The 21200-nt window shown below is 43.9% G+C and overlaps 1 protein-coding gene across 5 annotated transcripts in view; it reads left to right on the top strand.

The window, feature by feature from the left end:
• UBE2M (ubiquitin conjugating enzyme E2 M) overlaps window positions 1-18970 on the top strand; it is a 151993-nt gene extending 133023 nt beyond the window's left edge. For 4 of the 5 annotated variants that reach the window (XM_085616660.1, XM_085616659.1, XM_085616662.1 and 1 more), the window contains 2 exons: window positions 5004-5067; window positions 16742-18970. In XM_085616660.1, the coding sequence (XP_085472786.1) occupies window positions 5004-5067; window positions 16742-16882 (205 nt within the window). In that variant the 3' untranslated portion in view covers window positions 16883-18970. The remainder of the gene's footprint in view (window positions 1-5003; window positions 5068-16741) is intronic. The other variant, XR_014966489.1, reaches the window with a different exon arrangement.
• Window positions 18971-21200: the final 2230 nt, after the last annotated feature.

Raw genomic sequence — 21200 nt, 5'->3', positions numbered from 1 at the left:
GTGACAGATTCTTCACTTGAGAAAATTAAGAAAGATACTGAAGTAGCCAAATCTGTGGGAGCCCTGCAGTCCACACAGGGTCGTGCTTCCTTACGACGCTTTTTATACAGTGGAGGTTCCGAAAATACCTCATCAGAAGCCACATCCACCTAAAAGGGGAATAACCAACCCTCTCCATCTAGGGGTTATTTCAGGGGAGGTTACAGGGGTAACAACGGTAAGGGCAGGGCCCGGGGTTCAAACACATGCAACGCCCTCGCATATTCAAAGCAGTGACTTGCCTTCACTTCCCCCGACCACTCAACACCTGTGGGGGGTAAGACTGTCAGATTGTCTAACAGTCTGGCAATCCATAACAGACAATTGGGTACTCCAAATTATCCGTTCAGGTTACTGCCTGGGATTTATCAACACTCCTCCAAATATTCCACCAAAGCCCCACAAACTATCACCAGACTATACCTCCTCAAACTCTAAAAGGGGCTATAGAGCCTGTGCTGCCCCAACATCACGGGTCGGGCGTATTATACTCCTTTTATTTCTTAATTGCCCAAAAGTCGGTTCTCTCAGACCAATTTTAGATCTCAAACTCAACCGGTGCATTCAGTCAGACCCTTTCCACATGGTGACACTTCAACAGGTACTTCCTCTGCTACAGAAAGGCGACTTTCTATCTACTCTTCATCTAAAAGATTTGTACTTTCATTCATATAAATTCACCCTGCTCATCGCATATTCCTCAGGTTTGTGGTAGCAGGTCAGCACGATCAGTTCAGGGTACTCCCATTCGGTGTCACCACCGCCCCCTAAGGAGACAAAGCATCCATGTCTTCCCGTACTTAGACGACTGGCTCATCAAAGCCAACACGTACCAACAATATCTGCAGCACACTTTCAGGACAATTCGGTTACTGCATCAACTAGTGTTCACAATCATTGTACCATCTCCAACCAAGCAATACAAACGACTAACTAGGAGCCACAATAGATACTCAAAAAAAAACCTCACTTTTCCCAGCTCAGCCAGATTTCGAAATATTCAGGCTTTAGTTCTCCGCTTTAAATCCAACCTTTGGATTCCAGCTCGAACTTACATGCAGCTACTGGGAATTATGTCATCCTGCATCATGATTGTTCCCCAAGCTAGACGGCACATGCGTCCACTTCAAGAATGCTTAGCCAGTCTGTGGAACCAGTCACAAGGTCTTTTGACCGATCTAGTGTTGGTAAGCGACTGTACTCCTCGCTCTCTGCTGTGATGAAACGCACAAAATTTATCAAAAGGACGGCCATTGATAGACCTGTTTCCACAGATGGTGCTGACAGTGGACGCGTCCCTCACTGGCTGGGGTGCTCATCTACAACAGTGCGAGGCTTGTGGAGCCAACAATAAAAGTTGCTCCACATCAACCACCTAGAGCTGCTTGCAATATTTCTATCACTCAAGGCGTTTCAAACTCACCTACGGGGCAAAGCTGTCCTAATTCGTTCAGACAACATGACCGCCATGTATTACATACTAAAACAGGGGAGGGGTCACTCTCTCCAACTGTCCCACTTAGCCCAAGACATCTGGAGGTGGGCCATTCAGCACAAACTTTATCTCCTAGCGGGTCACCTCCCAGAAGTCAACAACCACATTGCAGATCTCCTCAGCAGGCAAAGACAGCAAATACACAAATGGGAATTCCACCCTCAGGTCTTCCTTCCATACTTTCAAAGTTGGGGAGTCCCTCACATAGACCTGTTCGCCACATACCAAAATGCTAAACTCCCAAACTTCGCTTCCAGATATCCACACTCATTGTCCAAAGACAAGGCACTATGAATGAATTGGTCAGGGATATTTGCTTACGCTTTTCCGCCTCTCCCACTCATTCCATTAGTGGTTCGGAAAGCCAACCAAGCGTCCTAGTTGCTCCCACATGGGCACGTCAACCTTGGTTCACACCCTATTGGAACTCTCAGTAGTTCCTCATCAAAAACTGTCTTACACCCAATCTTCTCACATGGAGACATAAGACATCCAGACCCCAGTCAACTCGATCTGGCTCCTGAGTTGGTCTATCTTAATCTACCGCCAGACTGTATGAATATTATCAAAGAGGCTAGACTTCCTACCACAAGAACCTGCTATGCAGCAAAGTGGAAGCAGTTTGTGATGTACTGTAATAACAACCACATAAACCCGCTTGATGCTTCTGTACGAAACATATGTTATTTGTTATTTGTTACATCTACAACGTTCCAATTTTGCTTACACTTCCATACGCTTACATCTGGTTGCAATAGCTGCATACCTCCAGAATAGACATCTATCTCTTTTTAGAGTGCCTGTTATCAAAGCCTTTAAGGAGGGACTCGAGAGTCATTCCCCCGAGACGTCCACCTGCTCCAGTATGGAATCGCAACAATGTTCTCACCAGACTAATGGGTCTACCCTTAGAGCCATTGCACAAATGTGAACTTTAATTTCTCGCATGGAAAGCTGCTTTTGTCGTTGCTATCACATCGCTCAGAAGAGTGGGTGAGCTTCAGGCATTAACTATAGAAAAACCCTTTTTACAAAAGCACCAAAATAAAGTGTTTCTTCGGACTAATCCTAAACTCCTTCCTAAAGTCATTTCTGCTTTCCATATCAATCAATCTGTTGTTACCCGTGTTCTTCTCTCAACCAGATTCAGTGGCAGAACGTGCACTACACACATTAGATGTGAAGAGAGCATCGCTTTATTACATAGAAAGGACAAAACCTTTCCGTACCAGAAAATCAACTTTGTGTCGCTTTTGCTCCACCACACAAAGGCAATCCCATATCAAAATCAGGTATTGCAAGGTGGATAGTCAAGTGCATTAAAATATGCTATGCAAAAGCAAAACTAACGTTAACAGTTCTCCCTAGAGCTGCAACATGGTCTACACCTCACACATTCACAAAACACTATTGTGTAGATGTGTTAGAAACACAACAAGCTAGAGTGGGCCAGGCAGTTTTACGTACACTATTTCAGACCACTGCAACTGATACAGGTTAGCCACCGCTTTGGGAGATAACTGCTATTATTCTATGCACAGCATATGATCTACAGCTCATATGCCTCAAACCACAAATGCTACTTACCCAGTATGCATCTGTTCTTGGCAGATAGAGCTGTAGAGCCATGCGCCCACCTGCCTCCCCGGTTACCTATACATGTTGCAGTAACATCGTACTTAAATAAAGGCATTCATGGACATATCCTTTTACTACTCTTACTAACTCCATTATCACCCTCTGCGGGAAAACAATCTAACAATGGAGTCGATGCCCATGCGCACGATTGCCGAAAGGAGGAGTCACCTACCTCGTGACTGGAAAGACTTCTTCGAAGAAAAACAAATTGCAAACATCCGGACCCAACATTAGATGGCGATCTATGCACAGCATATGACTCTACAGCTCTATATGCCAAGAACAGATGCATACTGGGTAAGTAGCATTTTCCTTTTACTAGTTCCTACATACCGCACAATATATGGATCTGGAACATCTGTTCCTGTGGTTTCCTGGAAAAGTTATCATACTCTATTGCATTATAGTATCAATTTGAGGTAACTCCACCAGGTCAAATACTTTCTCTTCCCACACTGTATTTAGTGGTATGTTGCATATTCTCTCCATATCCGGGTCAACCCACATATACAGGACTTTAATTTTTACTTAACTTCTCAGATTTTTTTGTCCTAAAGAAAATCTTGTGTATGTCTTCCATTCCTATTCGCTAATTTCTCCATTTAGAACAGGTCCCCAGCTCTTCCGAAAACGATATGTACCGGAGTAGAGTCTGTAATAAGTGATTTCTAGATGACCTAAATAAGCCTTACCATGCCTAAAAACACTAGTTTTTCAACTGTTAAGTCCTTTTAATTCTTTGTAGATCACCATTATGTTGTCCGATTCATAGCCCAGATATATTAATAATGAAGCTGTTTTCCTTCTGGTACTTGAAAGTCTTAAGAATTTAACAATGTCCTATTTACCCACTTTGTAAATCATACAATATCCTCCAGTCCTCCACTCCTGGACAGCTGAGGAAAATTCTGGGTTTATACATATTGGAAGGAAAGGCTCAAGATGTATCGGAAGGAGATTTTGAGATGCCCCCAGTCGATGCAGAGAGCCTTACCTAGGAGAAAGATTACCAATGTGTGAGAAGAAGCCCAAAGTAAATCTCTTACAGAAAGGTGTAAGATACAAAGAAATGTACCGGATCCATAAAAGTGAATGTGGGTAGTGGGATAAGTTAGTTTGTCCATAGATCCATAAAGTATTTACCGGTAGGGTTTAAATGTGTGTGAAATTATGGCTTGAAGTCTCTATTCAAAGGACTACATGTGTGGAAAAGTTAAGAGACAGTAGTATGGATGAAAACACCTTGAAACAGGCAGATGGAAACTACTAAGCACAAAGTTGAGGAGGGGATGGAGACGAGAATGACAGTAGTGAGTAGCATTCCGGAAGAGGCTATGATGGACAGGTTTTTATTTAACTGCATTATTTCAGTGTTCTGATATTAGACGGAGCAGTGTGTAGTATCTAGTATGAATGGGTAAATTGGAGTGGTGATATTTAAGTGTCTAATGTATGCATTCAGGTGGATTCTAAGGGCATTGGATGTGTCAGTTGGAGGATGGTAGCCCTTGTGTGTGTGTGTGTGTGTGTGTGTTTTGTGTGGCGCTTACCTGCCTTTACTCAAGGTGTAGCTTTGAGCTGTGTGAACCCTGGTCTTCTTACATGCATCTGGTATCTACCTCATATTGGTATTGACCTTTGTAAGGGAACGTTCACATTATGATCTTAAGTAGAACTGGGATTTGGGAATCCAACTGTTAACTCTCAGACAACAACTGCTTAAGGCTGAAAAAGGTAACTTTTCATAGGTGTTGCAGTAAAAACTATAGAAGCATGGGAGTGGCACTCTCCTTTGTCTTCTAACCTTTCTTCTTCTTGTTTTGCTCCACAGAGAGGACTGGAAACCTGTACTAACGATAAACTCTATTATTTATGGTTTGCAGTATCTGTTCTTGGTGAGTGTTTTTCAACTTTGTATGATATTAGTTTTAATTTTTTTCCATGATTCCAATTTTTATTAATTGGATAATAAAGCACAATTCATTCATTCTTTCCTTCCAAAGGCTCCAGTGTCTGTGGAGGTGTCTGTCATCCTAGGACACAGACATGTGGGGCATATCACCAATGTTAAGTTTTCTGGTGACACTGCAGGGGTAGAACTGGATCCGAGAGAGGGCTGGGTCAATGATGGAAAAAGCAGATGAAAAATGCTGTACTCCATAATGTATGTTTTACCAGCCTAAAGCAGATTAGTCTAATTTGTTTTCACTGTATGTTTTGTTTTCCTCTCAAGCCTGCTTTCATTTGCCACTGTATTATCTCTCATTATATCTTCCTTTCTTTATATGGGTAGAAATATTTACCTTCCCCATACTTGTGGGAATGTTAATCATTTTTGTGGAACACTTTGAAAAAAGATTTTTAGCCCCTCAGTACCAACTCTTAACTGTCTTATCGATGTTATAGTGGGTAGGAAACACCTCCCAATATAGCCTACAAGCAATCCAGGACCAGTGTTGCAGTTGGTATGGGCTCATCAGCCAGATATAGCGTGGTTCCAGTGACACCGTGTGCACGAGACCCATGTCTGGGCATACCCGTCGCATTTAGGGCAACATACTAAAGTTTACAAAAGTGATGGATGAAATGCTTGGTTTAATCTTGGACGTGTATGCTCAGAAGTGCCAGAGGAGTGTGTAAAATTAATGTGGGTGTAATCCCTAACGGAACACTGAGTGGGTAAAACTGTTTTACAATTTTTTTTTGCTACTCATTTCATTTTTCAATCAAGCCCCAGTATTAAGAGCACATAGTGTTGCTTTATAGTCTGTGCACAGCATGTGATCTTTGGTAACACATGCTGCAACCGGGAAACCATTTTTGGATGAAATGGAGCAGTTGCTCCAGTTTCTACCTGATGAGCACAAGTCCAAATTGCAAGACCTAGTGCGAGAGGGACAGCTTATATCCAATAATTCAATCAGGTGCACCCTAGATGCTGCGGACACTGCGGCCAGAGCTGTCAACACCAGCGTTCTTTAAAGAAGGCATGCCTGGTTACGAATTTCAGGTTTTAAACCAGAGGTTCAAACTTCTATCCTGAACTCACCATTTGATAAGGAACACCTCTTTGGCCTTGTGGTAGATTCATCATTTAAAAAAATGAAGGACACTGAGGTGGCCAAATCTATGGGAGCCCTCCAATTCACTGCAGGACGTGGTTCCTTTCGGCACTCCTTTTATCGTGAAGGGTCCAAGAATTCCTCCTTAGACACTGCCTCTACCACCTATAAAGGCAACAATCAACCCTCTCCCTCTAGGGGTTTCTTCAGAGTGGGTTTCAGAGGCAACAATGGCAAGGGTAGAGGTAGAGGTTCCAACACACGCGCCTTCCCCTCCTACGAAACCGTGACTTGCCTGCACTATTCGAAACATTCAGGCTCTAGTTCTCCAGTCTCAGTCCAATCACTCGCTTCCACCTCGAATGTTTATGCAACTACTAGGAATGATGGCATCTGGCATCATGATCGTTCCCCATCCCAGGCTTCACATGCGTCCCCTACAAGAATGCTTAGTAAGTCAGTGGAACCAATCGCAGGGTCTGTTAACCGATCTAGTGTTGGTAAGCGGCTATACTCCTCGCTCTCTGCAGTGGTGGAATACACAAAATTTATCAAAAGTACGGCCATTCATAGACCCAGTTCCACAGCGCATGCAAACAGCAGACCCGTCCCTCACTGGTTGGGGGGCTCATCTTCAACAACACCACACACTGCAAGGCCTGATGAGTCCACAGCAAAAAACTCTCCACAATAACCATCTAGAGCTGCTAGCAGTCTTTCTAGCGCTCAAAGCATTTCAGACTCCACTGGTCAGCAAAGCTGTCTAAGTGTGTACCGACAACATGACAGCTATAAATTCCATACATAAGCACGGGGGGTGGGGGGAATTTTCTCAAACAGTCGCACTTGGAAGTTGGCCATTCACTGCAAAATCTATCTCCTAGTGGAACACCTCTTAGGAGTGAACAACCGTGAACAAGAAGATTGCTGATCTTCTCAGCAGACCGAGACAGCCCATGCACGAAGGGGAACTTCACCCTCAAGTTCTCCTCCCATACTTTCAAAGTTGGGGAGTCCCTCAAATAGATCTTTTTGTCACACACCAAAACCCAAAATGCGTGAACTTCGCCTCCAGGTACTCACACGTGCTCTGCAAAGGCAATGTACTATGGATGAACTAGTCAGGGATACTTGCCTATGCTTTTCCGCCTCTCCCACTCATTCCATTAATTGTTCGGAAACTCAGACAAACATCCCTCACATTGTTCCTAGTAGCTCCAACATGGGCACAGACAAACATCCCTCACACTGTTCCTAGTAGCTCTAACATGGGCCCATCAGCCGTGATTCACAACCCTGTTGGAGCTGTCCCTAGTTCCACATCAAAAGCTACACCTCACATCCAGTCTCCTCACTCAGAGCCATGGAGAAATCAGACACCCAGATCCCAAACAACTGAACCTCGCGATCTGGCTCCTGAAATCATAGTTTGATTATCTAAATCTCCCACCAGACTGTATGAACATCATTAGGTAGGCCAGAAGGCCTACTACAAGAGCCTGTTATACAGCTAAATGGAAACGTTTGGTTATCTATTGCAATAACATCAATCCTCTTGATGCCTCAATACTAAATTTCATTTGTTATCTGTTACACTTGCAGCAGTCCGGATTAGCTTACGCTTCTATCCGACTACATCTCGCTGCAATAGCTGTGTATTTACAAAATAGGCAACATTTATCGCTCTTCAGAGTGCCAGTAATCAAAGCTTTCATGGAAGGACTTAAGAGTTATACCACCAAGACTTCCACCTGCCCCGTGGGGAATCTTAATAGTCCTCACAAGATTAATGGGCCCACCTTTTGAACCCATGCATAAATTTGAGCCACGGTTTCTCTCCTGGAAGACTGCTTTCCTCATTGCAATCACTTAACTGAGGAGAGTGGGTGAACTACAGGCACTAACCATAGAAGAACCTTTTTTCCAACTTCACAGAGACAAAGTGGTTGTTCGTACTAACCAAAATTTCTACCGGAGGTAGTTTCTGCCTTTCATCTCAATCAGTCAGTTGAATTACCAGTATTCTTTCCTCAACCTGATTCAGTGGCAGAACGAGTTCTACACATCTTATATGTCGGAAGAGCCCTTTTATATTACATTGCAAGGACAAAATCATTTTGTAAAACCAAACAACTTTTTGTTGTTTTTACACAACCACATAAGGGCAGTCCCATATCCAAGTCGGGTATTGCCAGGTGGATTGTTAAATGCATTCAAACATGTTATGCAAAAGCTAAAAGAACTTTAATTATACCCCATAGAGTGCATTCTACTCGTAAAATAGGGGCTACTATGGCTTTCTTAGGGAACATCCCCATAATTGACATTTGTGAAGCTGCAACATCGTCTACACCTCACACATTCACCAAGCACTATTGTGTAGATGTGTTAGCGAGACAACAAGCTAATGTGGGCAGGCAATACTTAGAACACTGTTTTAGACAACTCCAACAGTTACAGGTTAGCCACCGCTTCGGGTGAATACTTCTGTATAATCTATGCAAAGCATGTGATCTACAGCTCACATGCCTCGAACGGATAATGTTACTTACCCAGTAAATATCTGTTCTTAGCATGTACCGCTGTAGATTCACATGTGACCACCCACCTCCCCAGGTACCTGTAACTGTTGCAGTTCTCCATCTTATTCTAAATACATACGCAAAGACATCTCTATTATTTACTTACTAACTCCATTCTCACTCTCTGCCGGAAAACAATCTTAACAATGAAGCCGATGCCCATGTGCACCATCTACGAAAGGTTGAATCGCCTACATCATGACTGGAAAAGACTTCTTCGAAGAAAAACAACTTGCAAACATATGGACCCAACACTAGATGGCAGGAGTATGCAAAGCATGTGAAACTACAGCTGTACATGCCAAGAACAGAGGTTTACTGGGTAAGTAACATCCTTTCTCCGACATCTGGTTCAGACGTGTATCAAAGATGATTCTAGTATCGAATCTGAACGCTGTTCTGTCGTCTCTTCCCTTCCTGTTATAGAGAATAGTTCTTTATGCCAGTCCTCCTTCGTCTTCACTCCTTTCTATCCACCTCTCCAAACATCGTCCCCACCCTTCGAGACCCCACATCTTCCCTGTTGACGCCGGAAAATGAAATCATGCACAAGGTGATGAAAAGGATACCATCCGTGCCACTTAAAATGCCCATGTGGCCATCTCCACACTGTGTATAACCGGTGCCTCTCCCTAGAGTACGACAACACCTGCTGCAAGTTCTGTTTGGTCTTCAGGAGCAAAAAGACGCTTTGGTAGTGGAGAGACTGCTTGTTGTGGGTCCACCACCTGTTTTGATTGTTTCGAGTTTTGAGAGTCCCTCTGGCATGCCGGCCCATCAACCCATTACGAAGATCGTTGTATCTGATTCCTCTGAGCCAGAAGAGGAGAAAGTCTGAGAGTAGGGAGTGGTGCTCTTAAGACCCCAGTCTACTTCATTTGACCCCAGACCATGCGCCAATGCTACTGCTAAGGACCTGGGTGACCTTCAAGTTCCTTAAGACAGACTTCTTTCAGAGACACCAGATAGGGGGTGGGTCCATGGCTACTTCCCCTGACCCAACACCGTCATACCAACACCAGCTACAGACTTTCCACCCAAATGTGATGGGGGTTATTCACAGGGCACCTTTATGGGTAACCACTCCAATGGTCGAGGCAGGGGCACTTCCTCCAAGCATTGACTTGCCCCACATTCCACACTACACCTGTCAGGGTGGAGGCCCCAGGGATTTCTTCCCTGCTTATAGATCATCACAGACATGTGGGTTTTATCTTAGAGCACAGCTTCTGCTTCAAGCTCATATCCACCCCCACCAAACCTCTCACCCCCTCACACATGCTCCTAGTCCATACTGTAAGAAGAGTTTTGGGCACTCCTTCTCAAAGAGGCCATAAAGCACCCTCAACACCAGGGCGAAGGTGTCTTCTCCCTGTACTTCCTCATCTTCAAAAGACTGCACCCTCAGGCCAATCCTCGACCTAAGCATCCCGCTCAACACACCTATCCTCTCAGAACATTTCCATATGGTCATCATACAGGATATAACCTACAGGATGCCATGCCCTGGCTGCAGCAAGGCAACTTCAAGAAGGATGACCGTTTTCACATCCCCATCTACCAGCCTATCAATGGTATCTGCGCTTCATGATAAGTGGTCAACACTACCAGTTTTAAATGTTGACCCTCGGAATCACCATGGTCCCAGGGGTCTTCACCAAATATCTTGCAGTGGTAGACGCCCACTTCAAGGGGGGCAAGGAAGGGGCCCGGGAAACTGGCATCTTCCCCTACCTAGACGTTTGGCTGATCCAAAGTGAAACCAGACACAACTGCTCAGCTCACACCAAGCGGCTATCGCCCTTCTGCATGAATTGGGGTTTGCAGGAAACGCTACCATATTCCACCTCCATCCATTTCAGACCCATTCCATTTTAGTTTGTCATCCATGCAGTCTCTCGCAAAGACTCCCCAAGCGAGTAAAGGGTAACGGCATTCCAAAAATTACAGACTTTTTTTTCTTTTTTTCCCGCTGTTCCAAACTCTCCCAGTTTGAACAGTGATGCACAATCCTTGGTATGATAGGCCCCTTTCATAGCCAAAGTCCCTTACGCAAGATGCCATATGTACAGTAGTCACAAGCGAAGTTCAGTGGGTAGATCTCGTGTGGATAGGGACCCAGTTCCCCAAATTACCGTCCCCAAGATCGTATCACTCACAAAGTGGAGCGGGTGGGTGGTGCATCTCAATCCATCAGTCCAGGATCTGTGGCCACCTCATCAACGGGGTCCCCAAATCAGTCATCTTGAACATTAAGCCATACACCTAGCCCTGAAAGATTTTCTCAAATACATCCGTGGCAAGGTCATCCTGGTGCGATCTGACTATGACCGCCTTATTTTACCCACAAAAGCAAGACAGAACATACAATCCTTGATTGTCAGTACTAGTGCAGCTAATTTGGCATTGGACTGTACATCAAGTATATCTCCTACCAGTGGACAACAACTTTGTATAACACAGTAACAAATCCACAAGTGGGGTGCCCCTGACAACACCCTTTTCGCCACTTGTGAAAAAGCAAAATGCCCAAACTTGACCTTCATGGTTCCACATCCCCAGTCCGTGCGGAGTGCTTTGTGGATAAACTGGTCCGGGATCTTTGCATATTGCTTTCCTCCTCTCCCACTTCTATTGTAAATGGTGAGGACATTGCGATAAACGTCCCTTGCCCTTATTCTAGTGTGGGCCAGGCAGCCATGATTCTCATTCCTTCTAGAAATGTCTGTTGCCCCACAATGGACATTATGGGGCTCCCCAACAGGCTGGACCTTTTCTCACAGAATCACAGTATAGCAATGTTGCTCCTGAGATCCTAGTGTTTGGGTAGCTCAACATACAACTTAAGAGTGCATGGAATCACTAAAGGAAACCTGTAGGCCTACCACACGCATTTGCTATGATACGTTGAAATTGTCTTTTCACTACTGTACCCCGAACTGTTAATCCTCTTCCACAACTATGTTACAGGACATAATTTGCTGCTACTTACATTTACAAAAAAGGGGGAGGGGGCTGTTGCAAAAGTCTGTGCCCAACACTAGATGGAAGTGCATGTGAATCTAGAGCAGTACATACGACGCACAGATCCTTACCAGCTAAGTAACATAATCCCCGAAGTTTATTTCTGCAAATATTCAACGAGTGGATGCAGAATGGATACTTTTCCCAAAGGGAATATTTCTTTTGAGGAACTGTTGAAAATATTGCATTTTTTGTGCATTGTGTAAAGATCGTCTGATTTCCACAAGATGGCGCTGAATGGTTAAACAGACTTTTAGTAGTTTTCAGTCTTAACTTCTCAATTTCGTTAAGGAGCTTCATATATAAAAATTGCTAATTAAATAAAAATTGGGAGAAAGCACGGACTGTCTGTAATTGGACCTGGTTGTGTTCAGAGAACTAATTTACCAATGGCAACACATCCCTAATTGAAAATCAGTCGCATAATAATGATTGATTTGAGGTAACATATTTTTGAATGCAATGTCTGAACTGGTATAAACATGGCACTTTCATGTATATGCTCCAGGTAGAGTTTCTCCTGAAGCACGTCATGTTATTGGGTGTTAAGTCTCACAATGGACCTTTTATAATTGTGAGAAAAAGACATGACATAAACTTTGTAGTGTGGAGCTGAATCTCTGGGATGTTTGAGCGTTTTGATGCAGAAAAGGTCCGTGTTTTTGACTGTTGGTCTCACCACCACCACAGTAAGTTAGGAGTTTTAGACTGAAGTCAGCAGTTTTGAAAATTGAACAATGCTGTTAATGGAGAGGATCTGTCAGAACGTATTTCAGAAAGATTAACCAAACCTGGCTGTTCTCGAGTTTCTGTGGTCTTGGATCAACATTTGTAAGGCTTGAATGCCTCAAGGTGATTTTTGTTTCATAGTGTCTACTACATAAATACCCAGCTTTAAAACATTAAGTCATTCTGTGATGTTCTATCCCATCCAGTGGCCCTTTGTACAGGAACACATCTGCATTTCATCTCGTTCTCACTAAGTCATACCACTAAATAACGCAATCATATGCCAAACATACACGGATTATGTTATCATATTTAATGGTCAGTTTAAAAATAAACCACAAAAACGTGCCCGTGTGTGTGTATGTATGTATGTATATATATGTGTATGTATATATATATATATATATATAATAAGTGCAATACATAAAATATAATAATCAGTGTCGCAAAGCTCATCAATATTGAGAAGTATATCACAGGCCAACAGGCATTAGCATTGTGTGAAAAAGTGCACTCTGTGATATGTGAACCCTCTTTTAATAGCAATAACTTCAAGCAAGCTTTTCATAAAACAGTTTCAGCCCTTCACATTACCTGGGAGAAGTTCCGGCCCATTGTCTGTAACAAAGCTGTTTATGCTGTTATTCACAATTTTCATATGAACATGTTGCAAAAGATAATGCTCCTCAGTACTCCACTACTCACTATTGTGAGAAAGGGCCATCTTTCTTGCATGGTATGCCCCCACTTTTTGCTGAGTTGCTGAATGTACTTTGAGAGTGCCTTGGACTCCTGCCAATCAGGTGCCCAGGGCCCATGTTCCTTCCTTAAAACCCAAATTGGCAAACCCTGGCTACATGTCAGCCCCTGGTAAATCGTACCCTAGGTACCCAGGGCCTTGTGACCAGGGAAGGCCTCTAAGGGCTGCAGCACTTATTGTGCCACCCTTAGAGGCCCTGTACCCTAACACAAACACACTGCCCATGCAGGCTGAGTGTCTGGGTACAAGACAAAACCAAGAGTCGACATGGCCCACATCCCTGTGTGCCATGCCCACAATCTACACTGCCCTGGCATACATCAGCCACCCCTCTAGCTGGGTGCCCTGTGCCAGTGGTGTGGGCACAGGAGCATGTGCCCCTACAGTACCCAGGTCCATTCCTGGGCACTGTAATTGCAGTGCTGCCATTTAAGAGTACATGGTGCTGTGAGCTCGTCAAACCCAAACTCCACAGCACCAATGAAGACTGAAGTTTGGTATCAAACTTCTTAGCACATTAAACCAGCACTGATGCCAGTGTGGGATTTAATGTACAATGCACTACAGAGGGCATTCTAGAGATTCCCCCTGAAACCTAACCTACAATCCACGTCTTGTCTGAGAGGCTGCCTAGGCTGCCACACAGCAGACATGTTGCTGGACCCCTGGGTGGAGAACCCCTGCTCTCCTGGGCCTGCAACAATGCACATCCTGGGCGAGGTGCTAGGTCTCCTCCCCCAGGATGGGCAGGGGGAAGCTTCAAAGGCATGCCGCCTTTGTGAGCTTTTCCAGGCCACTTGCTGTACTCAGCAACTGGCCCCCACTGGTTCTGACCCCCACTCTGGCGGGACGACTGGCCAGAAACTCGAAGTAAGGACAGGGGATGTGCCAGCCCTGCCAACCCCACCCCTCAGGTGGGGGAGGCGAGGTGAAGCACATCTCCGGGCCCTCACCATCTTGAAAATGGGGAGCCCTATCCAATCAGGACTAGGCCACTGCCCCCCTTCCACAGAGAGTGGCAGGATAGGGGGCGTACCCACCCCAGGACAGGGACCCAGTGGTCCCTGCCCTCTACCTACCTGTAACGCCCCTAAATCTAGTATTTAGGGTCACCCTGAACCTTCCTTCCCGAGATTCCGAAATCCGAAGAGCTAGAAGAAAGAAGACCTGCCCTGCAGCTGCTAAGAAGAGGAAGACACCAACTGCTTTGGCCCCAGCCCTACCGGCCTGTCGACCCTCGAACCTGCTCCTGCTCCAACCTGGCATCTCTTGTGGCCAGCAACCTAACAAACCCCGGAGGACCTGGCTACCTTTTGACTCTAAAACCCTGGGACTCCCATGAGTAGAGGCTCTACTCAAAATCTACTTCTAATCCCTGGCAGCAGCCTAGAACCGCGAACCCTTCACACTCTGCACCCGCCAAGCCTGGCCTGTGCCGTCCTTCACACTCTGCACCCGCCAAGCCTGGCCTGTGCCGGAGTGAACAAAGACCATGAGGACGACCCCACGGCAACTGTGACCCCGAGTCCGTCACCCAAGGACCTCCCTCGACACTCCTGAAGAAGCCTGCAGCCTCAGAACCAGCGACCCCCCCCCAACCGCGATCAACAGAGGGTGAGATTTCCCGACACCAAAAGGCACCCCTGCACCCGGTGCCCTGCGGCCCCCTGTGCCCGACTCCAGGGTACCTACCTATCCTCTTACCTCTCGAAGAATCTTCGTCCCCGAGCTTGCAGCCTTTGTTCATCCTTGAGCTTTCCCATTGCAATCCATTGAGCGCCCAAAGGCTCAAAAGCACCCTGCACCCAGCCGCCCCAGTGGCCCTGGCAGTGCAATTTCTACTCCTACCTAGTCAGCAGCCACCAACCAAGGTCCCCCTGCCTCCCATAGGATACCATTGGGCCTAACTCACTCTGCACCTGGCTGCCCCTGAGCCGCTGAGGGTGTAACAACTGTACTTGCCTGACGCTGAGAGACCCCTGAGTCTGTGCCCAGAACCTTAACTCTGCCAGTCGAGTACTTACCCAAAAGCTGATAACTCACTTTTCTTCCATAGGGTAACATTGACTGGCTTCTTCTGAAATTTCTTCTAAGTGTGGAGTTTCTAAACTTTAAAATATTCACCTAAAATCAACCGAGTAACAAATGGAAATACTCACCTGCTATTAGGAGAGATCCCACTGCTGGATCTTGGTGCCCAGCACTGACCCTGAAATGTACTCTCAACCGTACTTACCACTAACTCAATTTTCTCCCATAGGAAACCATTGACTGTTTTCTGTAAAATTTCTTCAAAGTGTCGATTTTTGCAAACTACAAATATTTTTTAAAAATCGTACCAACTGTGAAAACTTAATTACTCACCTGTTTTAGATAGCTGTCCCTGCACTGGATTACAAAAGTAACAAGAACATACTTTACCCGTAACTCGAATTTTCTTCCCTAGGAAACCATTGACTGTTTTTCTATGAAATTTTCATCTGTCGATTTTGCAAACGGTTTCTCAACTTCTTACAGGTGGTACACTAGTTATGGATCCAGGATCCAACACTAACCTAGAAAAAGTAACCCTAACCCAACTTACCTGCTAAGTGAATTTCCTTCCATAGGATAACATTGGTAATTTGATCAGAAAAAGTTTCTAAGTGTGAACTTTTAAAACAGCAAAATATTGCTTAAAAATCACAACAGTAACTAAAAAGTATTTACTCGTTTCCAAGAACTGTCCCAGGGCTGAATCTAGGATCCAGTCCTGGAGTTAAAAAAGTAATCCTGAAAGTAATCAATTGCATATAACTTAAAATTCCCATTGAGCTCAATGTATTATTGTGTTTGAAATTGTGTTGCCTATTGCAACAGACTGTAACTATTGCATTCCAAGTCAATTGTCCTTTGCAAAGTATTTAACTAAAGCATCTCATTCTGAGGAAGTAAATTTTGATACCTATTGTTGGTTCTAAAATAAAACAACCATATATTTTTATATACAAACCATTGGTCTAGAGTTCAGTTATTGAGTGTGTGAGACCATTTGCTGACTGATTGTGTGCAACAAATGCTTTACACTGTCCTCTGATACTGCCTTACTGCTCGACCAAGCTACCACTTTAGAGAGTAAGGTTATATCTAACTTGAGCCACTGCCAAACCTCTGGAGACTGTGGACCCTGTACACGCTGTACCTATTTGGGAACAGTATATATAGAGGCACTTTCCTACAACTATGTCCTGTGGTCAGTCAGAAAACTGATATCTTTGACATAAGGGAAAAAGCAAAGGGGAGGGACTAAGTACAGGGGAGAGATCAATAGTTAGGTAAGAAGGGATGTTTTTTTATTAAGTGTGTTTTCTTCTTGGCACCTTCTGTAGTATTTAAAGCTCATGACAGTATTTTTTTTTTTTCTTTCATTCAGGAGCCTAATCCAGAAGACCCATTGAATAAAGAGGCTGCTGAAGTCCTTCAGAATAACAGACGCCTCTTTGAGCAAAACGTGCAGCGCTCCATGCGTGGAGGTTATATCGGATCCACTTACTTTGAACGTTGCCTGAAATAGAACTGACCCCATCAGAGTGCAAAGCCCATCTGCCAGCCCACCTCCTCCCACTCCAGATCCTTAGACCCTCGACCAGACTGATACCATTTTGACTGCCGGAGATGAGCGCCCAGGGCTGCCTTGGCAGGGTGGCTCCACAGCGCTTCGCAGGATGCCATTCACCAGCTCGCAGTCAGTGGGGATGGGGCTTTTTGTCAGCCTTCGAGCTCCTACGCATGCTGGGATTTCCCCAACTGAGGCGTCTCTTCATAGGTCACCTTTCTTAAGAGTGGGCACAAGCTCCTGCTGTTTAAACTGTTGGATTTTTATTTTGCTATTTTGTTGTGGGGGAGGGTTGGGGTAACTTTTTCTCTCCCGTCCCCATTTTTGTATGCAAACCATGTAACATTCAGCTTTGCCAAAGGCAGGAACGGAAACCTAAGCCAATCTGTGGCTGGATCAGCCCCGCAAAACCTTAACTGGCCGACCCTAAATCGTCATCAGCCATGGATTACCTTCAGCGAGCCATCTCTGAGCCTGACCCCAGCCAAAGCCTTAGGAGAAGGGGAAGAGATGCTGTTACTCCTGTCTAGGTGCTGGGCCTGCAAGCAACCCCTTTTCATTTATAAAAGAGAAACTTGAAAGGTTGATTCTTTAGTGCAGAACCAATGCCTGCTTAAAACTGATTTTTGCACAAAAGGAGCTGCTTGGAACCATTCAAAGAACGTGCACATATAGCTCCTCTCTGATGCTAAATATTTACTATAACTGCTCAGATGGTGCTAAGCATTTTCTATGTGCATAAAATCCAGTTTCATCATTTATTTGATAGTGAAACAAAAAGTGTGGCTCTGGATCCTTTTGTGGGAATATTGGCACTTTGATCAAAGTGTCTTTATCCTGTATAAAATCTCAATCTGTAATGCCTTGTTTATTCAGCCTCTGTTGCCCACAGAGTGCCATCCAAAATAGAATGTTTCAGTAGACCAGTAAACTGAGCTTCGTCTCATAGTAGATGTCCTAATACGAGTAAAAACATTTTCCAGTTGTAACATTTGGCAAGACAAAACAGTAATGGCAGTAGTTTGGATAAAATGTTGGAATTGCTTTTGAGATACTGACTCACCACATTTTACAGTGGATAACCTGAGAGGTGTTGATAGTTTTTTCAAGCACTTGATCATCAGATGAAACCTCCAGCCACGTCACACCCTTTTGTTTAGTACCACCACTCCACTGCATGCAACAAGAAAGGCTTCAATTGCAGTTCTTATGGTTTAACCTTGTTTAGAAACCGGCACAGGCAAAGCTCCTACTTGAAAGAAGCCGCACATATTTGTCATTCCTTGTAAACCTTTTGGAGTCCAATATGGTTAAATGAGATCACCATTCAATTTCCAGACGGCTCAACTTGATTCGTATCATGGAATTTGAGACTCCTAGGTGCAGTCATATAATTGAGTATGCATTTCTACATTTCGACCCATTGCAGTCAATTAGGCACTCTAGTTGTGGGATCATGACGTGACGGAACTGTTATTTTCTTTTGATTAGTTTCAGTCAGGTGTGTCAGATGCTTGAAAAGAACACTATGATAAATGGGTGGCTCTGCCGAACCATTTCTCAACATTTCTGTGCTTCAAGCAGTTGATGTGGCGATAGTACTCGTGGTGTTTATTCCCTACAGTGAAGGGGGTAGCCTGCCTTCTGCTGGTGGTTATGCCAGTCAGCAGCCCTCTTCTTTCCCCCTCTTGGCACCTGTACGCCACATGGCTTATATGGAAACCTATTACAATCTCACACTGGGGGAGCCTCCTCCCCACCACCAGTTTTAGATTCCATTTATTTGTTTGGTTTTAAAACAAAAACTAATTATTAAAAAATAAATCTAAGTGAACTGAAATTGTGAGACCTTTGTAGTACATTTATTTTCTTTGTTTTTAAGTTCTGTGCACGTAGGCAAGAATCCCAAACAGGACCTGAGCCAGATCTTCATTTCTCTGATAAGTTCCCCTTTTCATTAAACAAAAATAAAGAAAGCCACTTTAGATAATTTGCTGTACTGCTGTTTAATGTCAGGTTATTAAAGGGGATTGCTGATGAACTTCATTTTTTTACCCTGTGTGTTCTTTGTGTGTATTTTTTAAGACCTCTCATATTTTTCACGGACATCGTCTCCTACAATTTGGGCTGATGGCATGTGACCCCTGCAGGTACTTTTATCCTTTTGCCTATGCTGAGATTTTTACATTTATACTGTGTTGAAATGGAAGCTATTAGTCCCAGATAACCTTGTACTGTTGACAGAAAAGCAAGTACCGGCTGATCGTGTCCTGCATGAGACACTGCTTAAGTAAGGCTGGGTGGTGCCCTTTACAAACTGGTGTGGGTGAGCTAGTTCATTTACACAGTTGATAGGGCCACTACTCGAACTCTTATGAGCATACATGTCTAGTAAAAGTCACCTAAAAACTATTCAACAATTCTCAGAACTCTCTAGACTGTTACCTTGCAAAAATGTTATTATACAGTAAGCATTTGATGTGAAAGATTATTGTATAAGATTGTTGTAAAATTATTGTAAAACCTTTACCCCCCAGAGTGGACAGACCATTTTTAAATCAGGTAAGTGATGTTCTTAGTTGTATGCAATTTCCATCACCATCAAAAGTGCCCAAAAAAGTGACGTTCTAAAACAAGTATGCAGGTTTGTCTCAAGTCCATTACATAAGTGATGGTGCACTCATATCGTTTTACTGTGCTCCTTTGTCAGCTTGGACAGATATCACCAATTGAGGGGGGGGAACACTACCCTACAATGTTAAATGAGACGTTTTTCAAGTGTTCGAGTAGAATAAGCCTTCTCAGTGTAGTACTTTTTTATTTACCTCATTGACATTCAATGCATTTCAACCCTTGGTTCTGGTAATTAGTAAGATCTTTATTAGGATTCAAGTCTGCTTAGGTGGAGGGGGTGTACCTGTTCACTGTAGTGTGGTTTGGCTCCTACAGTGGGCCAGAACATGTATTTTTATATTTACACATACAGCTGATATGTTTTGCTCAAGTTTGTGATTAAAGTCCTATCATTTGTTTAGATATTAAGAGGAGTGTCTGTTGAGGACTTCTCAGTGCTGCAATATATTTTTGGCTAACCCTGCAAAAAGTATTTAAGAGCTTTCAGAAAATCAAAAAGATCGACAGGATCTAATAGAAATGTGCAGAGTGTTGCACAGCTTGGGGCCCAAATACGAGAGAGACCTTGACTAGTTCTGGAAACTGGGAAAATTGCTGTTTCATGATCGAAGATGATGGTTAGGCTCGTAGGGTGCCACTTGAGATCTAAAATAGTGCACCTGAATTTGACATAGCATTATGCATATAGCACAGAGATTTGAAATGGATTTGCCTTTCAATCGAAAGCTAATGAAGATCTTAAAGCACAGTGAAAATAGAGGCATGCTTGGCAAGGTAGAATGATAGTCTGCCAGCCACATTCTGGACTACCTGGAGCATCCTAAGTGAGGCTGGTGAAGTGGTGGAGGTGGTCCAGATAAATAATGTTACCATAATCCACCCTGGTAATGATCAGTGCCTGTATTACAGTTCTTTGCGACGAGGCGGGTAGACACCAGATGATTTTTCTTAACCATCTCAATACGCCAAAGCAAGTGGAGGCTACTTTATGGGTTTGATGAATGAATGATGTGATTTGTAGAGCGCTACATCTGTTCCAACTGGAGAGTCCTGATTCTAGTTGTTAGAAAGCAAGAAACTATAAGTGAAAGCCTAATAAATGCAAAAAGGAAGAAGGAGAAAGATCATAGGAAGGTCATTTATCCTGTATTGGGATATCTTTCATAGATTCACATGCTTGAATTATTCCCCATCGTCGAAGTGGGAGTCCCATGGTAACATAAATAAAGCAGTAATTCAAGATCTTTCATAGGCTATTATGAAGGCAACCATACATTTAATAGCCTATCTACCTCCTTTTCTAAAAAAAAAAAATGACCAAACTTAAATACAACCAATCAGTAACCAGCACCCTCTAGAACCTTTCCAAAGAAAGGCTGAGTGCCTCAGATTTTCACCGCCCGTTGTGTGCGAAGGGAGTCTCCCTGCGCTCTGCTCAGTTCTTCAAAATTTCTCTCAGATAAGTCATATTCTTTCTGGACAATGTCTGACAGGCAAGGACTATTTTGCCCTTGTAAATCCTTTGGGGGAAAAAAGGCTTCATATTGATGATGCCCATAAGATTTGCATCCATTGCCTCTATCCCCACCATGAGGCAAAGCAATGTAAAATCTGCCACACCTTTTCAACTAAGACTCTTAAA

The sequence above is a fragment of the Triturus cristatus genome, chromosome 7 (genome assembly GCF_964204655.1).
Source record: "Triturus cristatus chromosome 7, aTriCri1.1, whole genome shotgun sequence".
Lineage (NCBI taxonomy): Eukaryota > Metazoa > Chordata > Amphibia > Caudata > Salamandridae > Triturus > Triturus cristatus.
The sequence above is the reverse complement of the archived record's forward strand: the minus strand, read 5'-3'. Positions and strand labels throughout refer to the sequence as shown.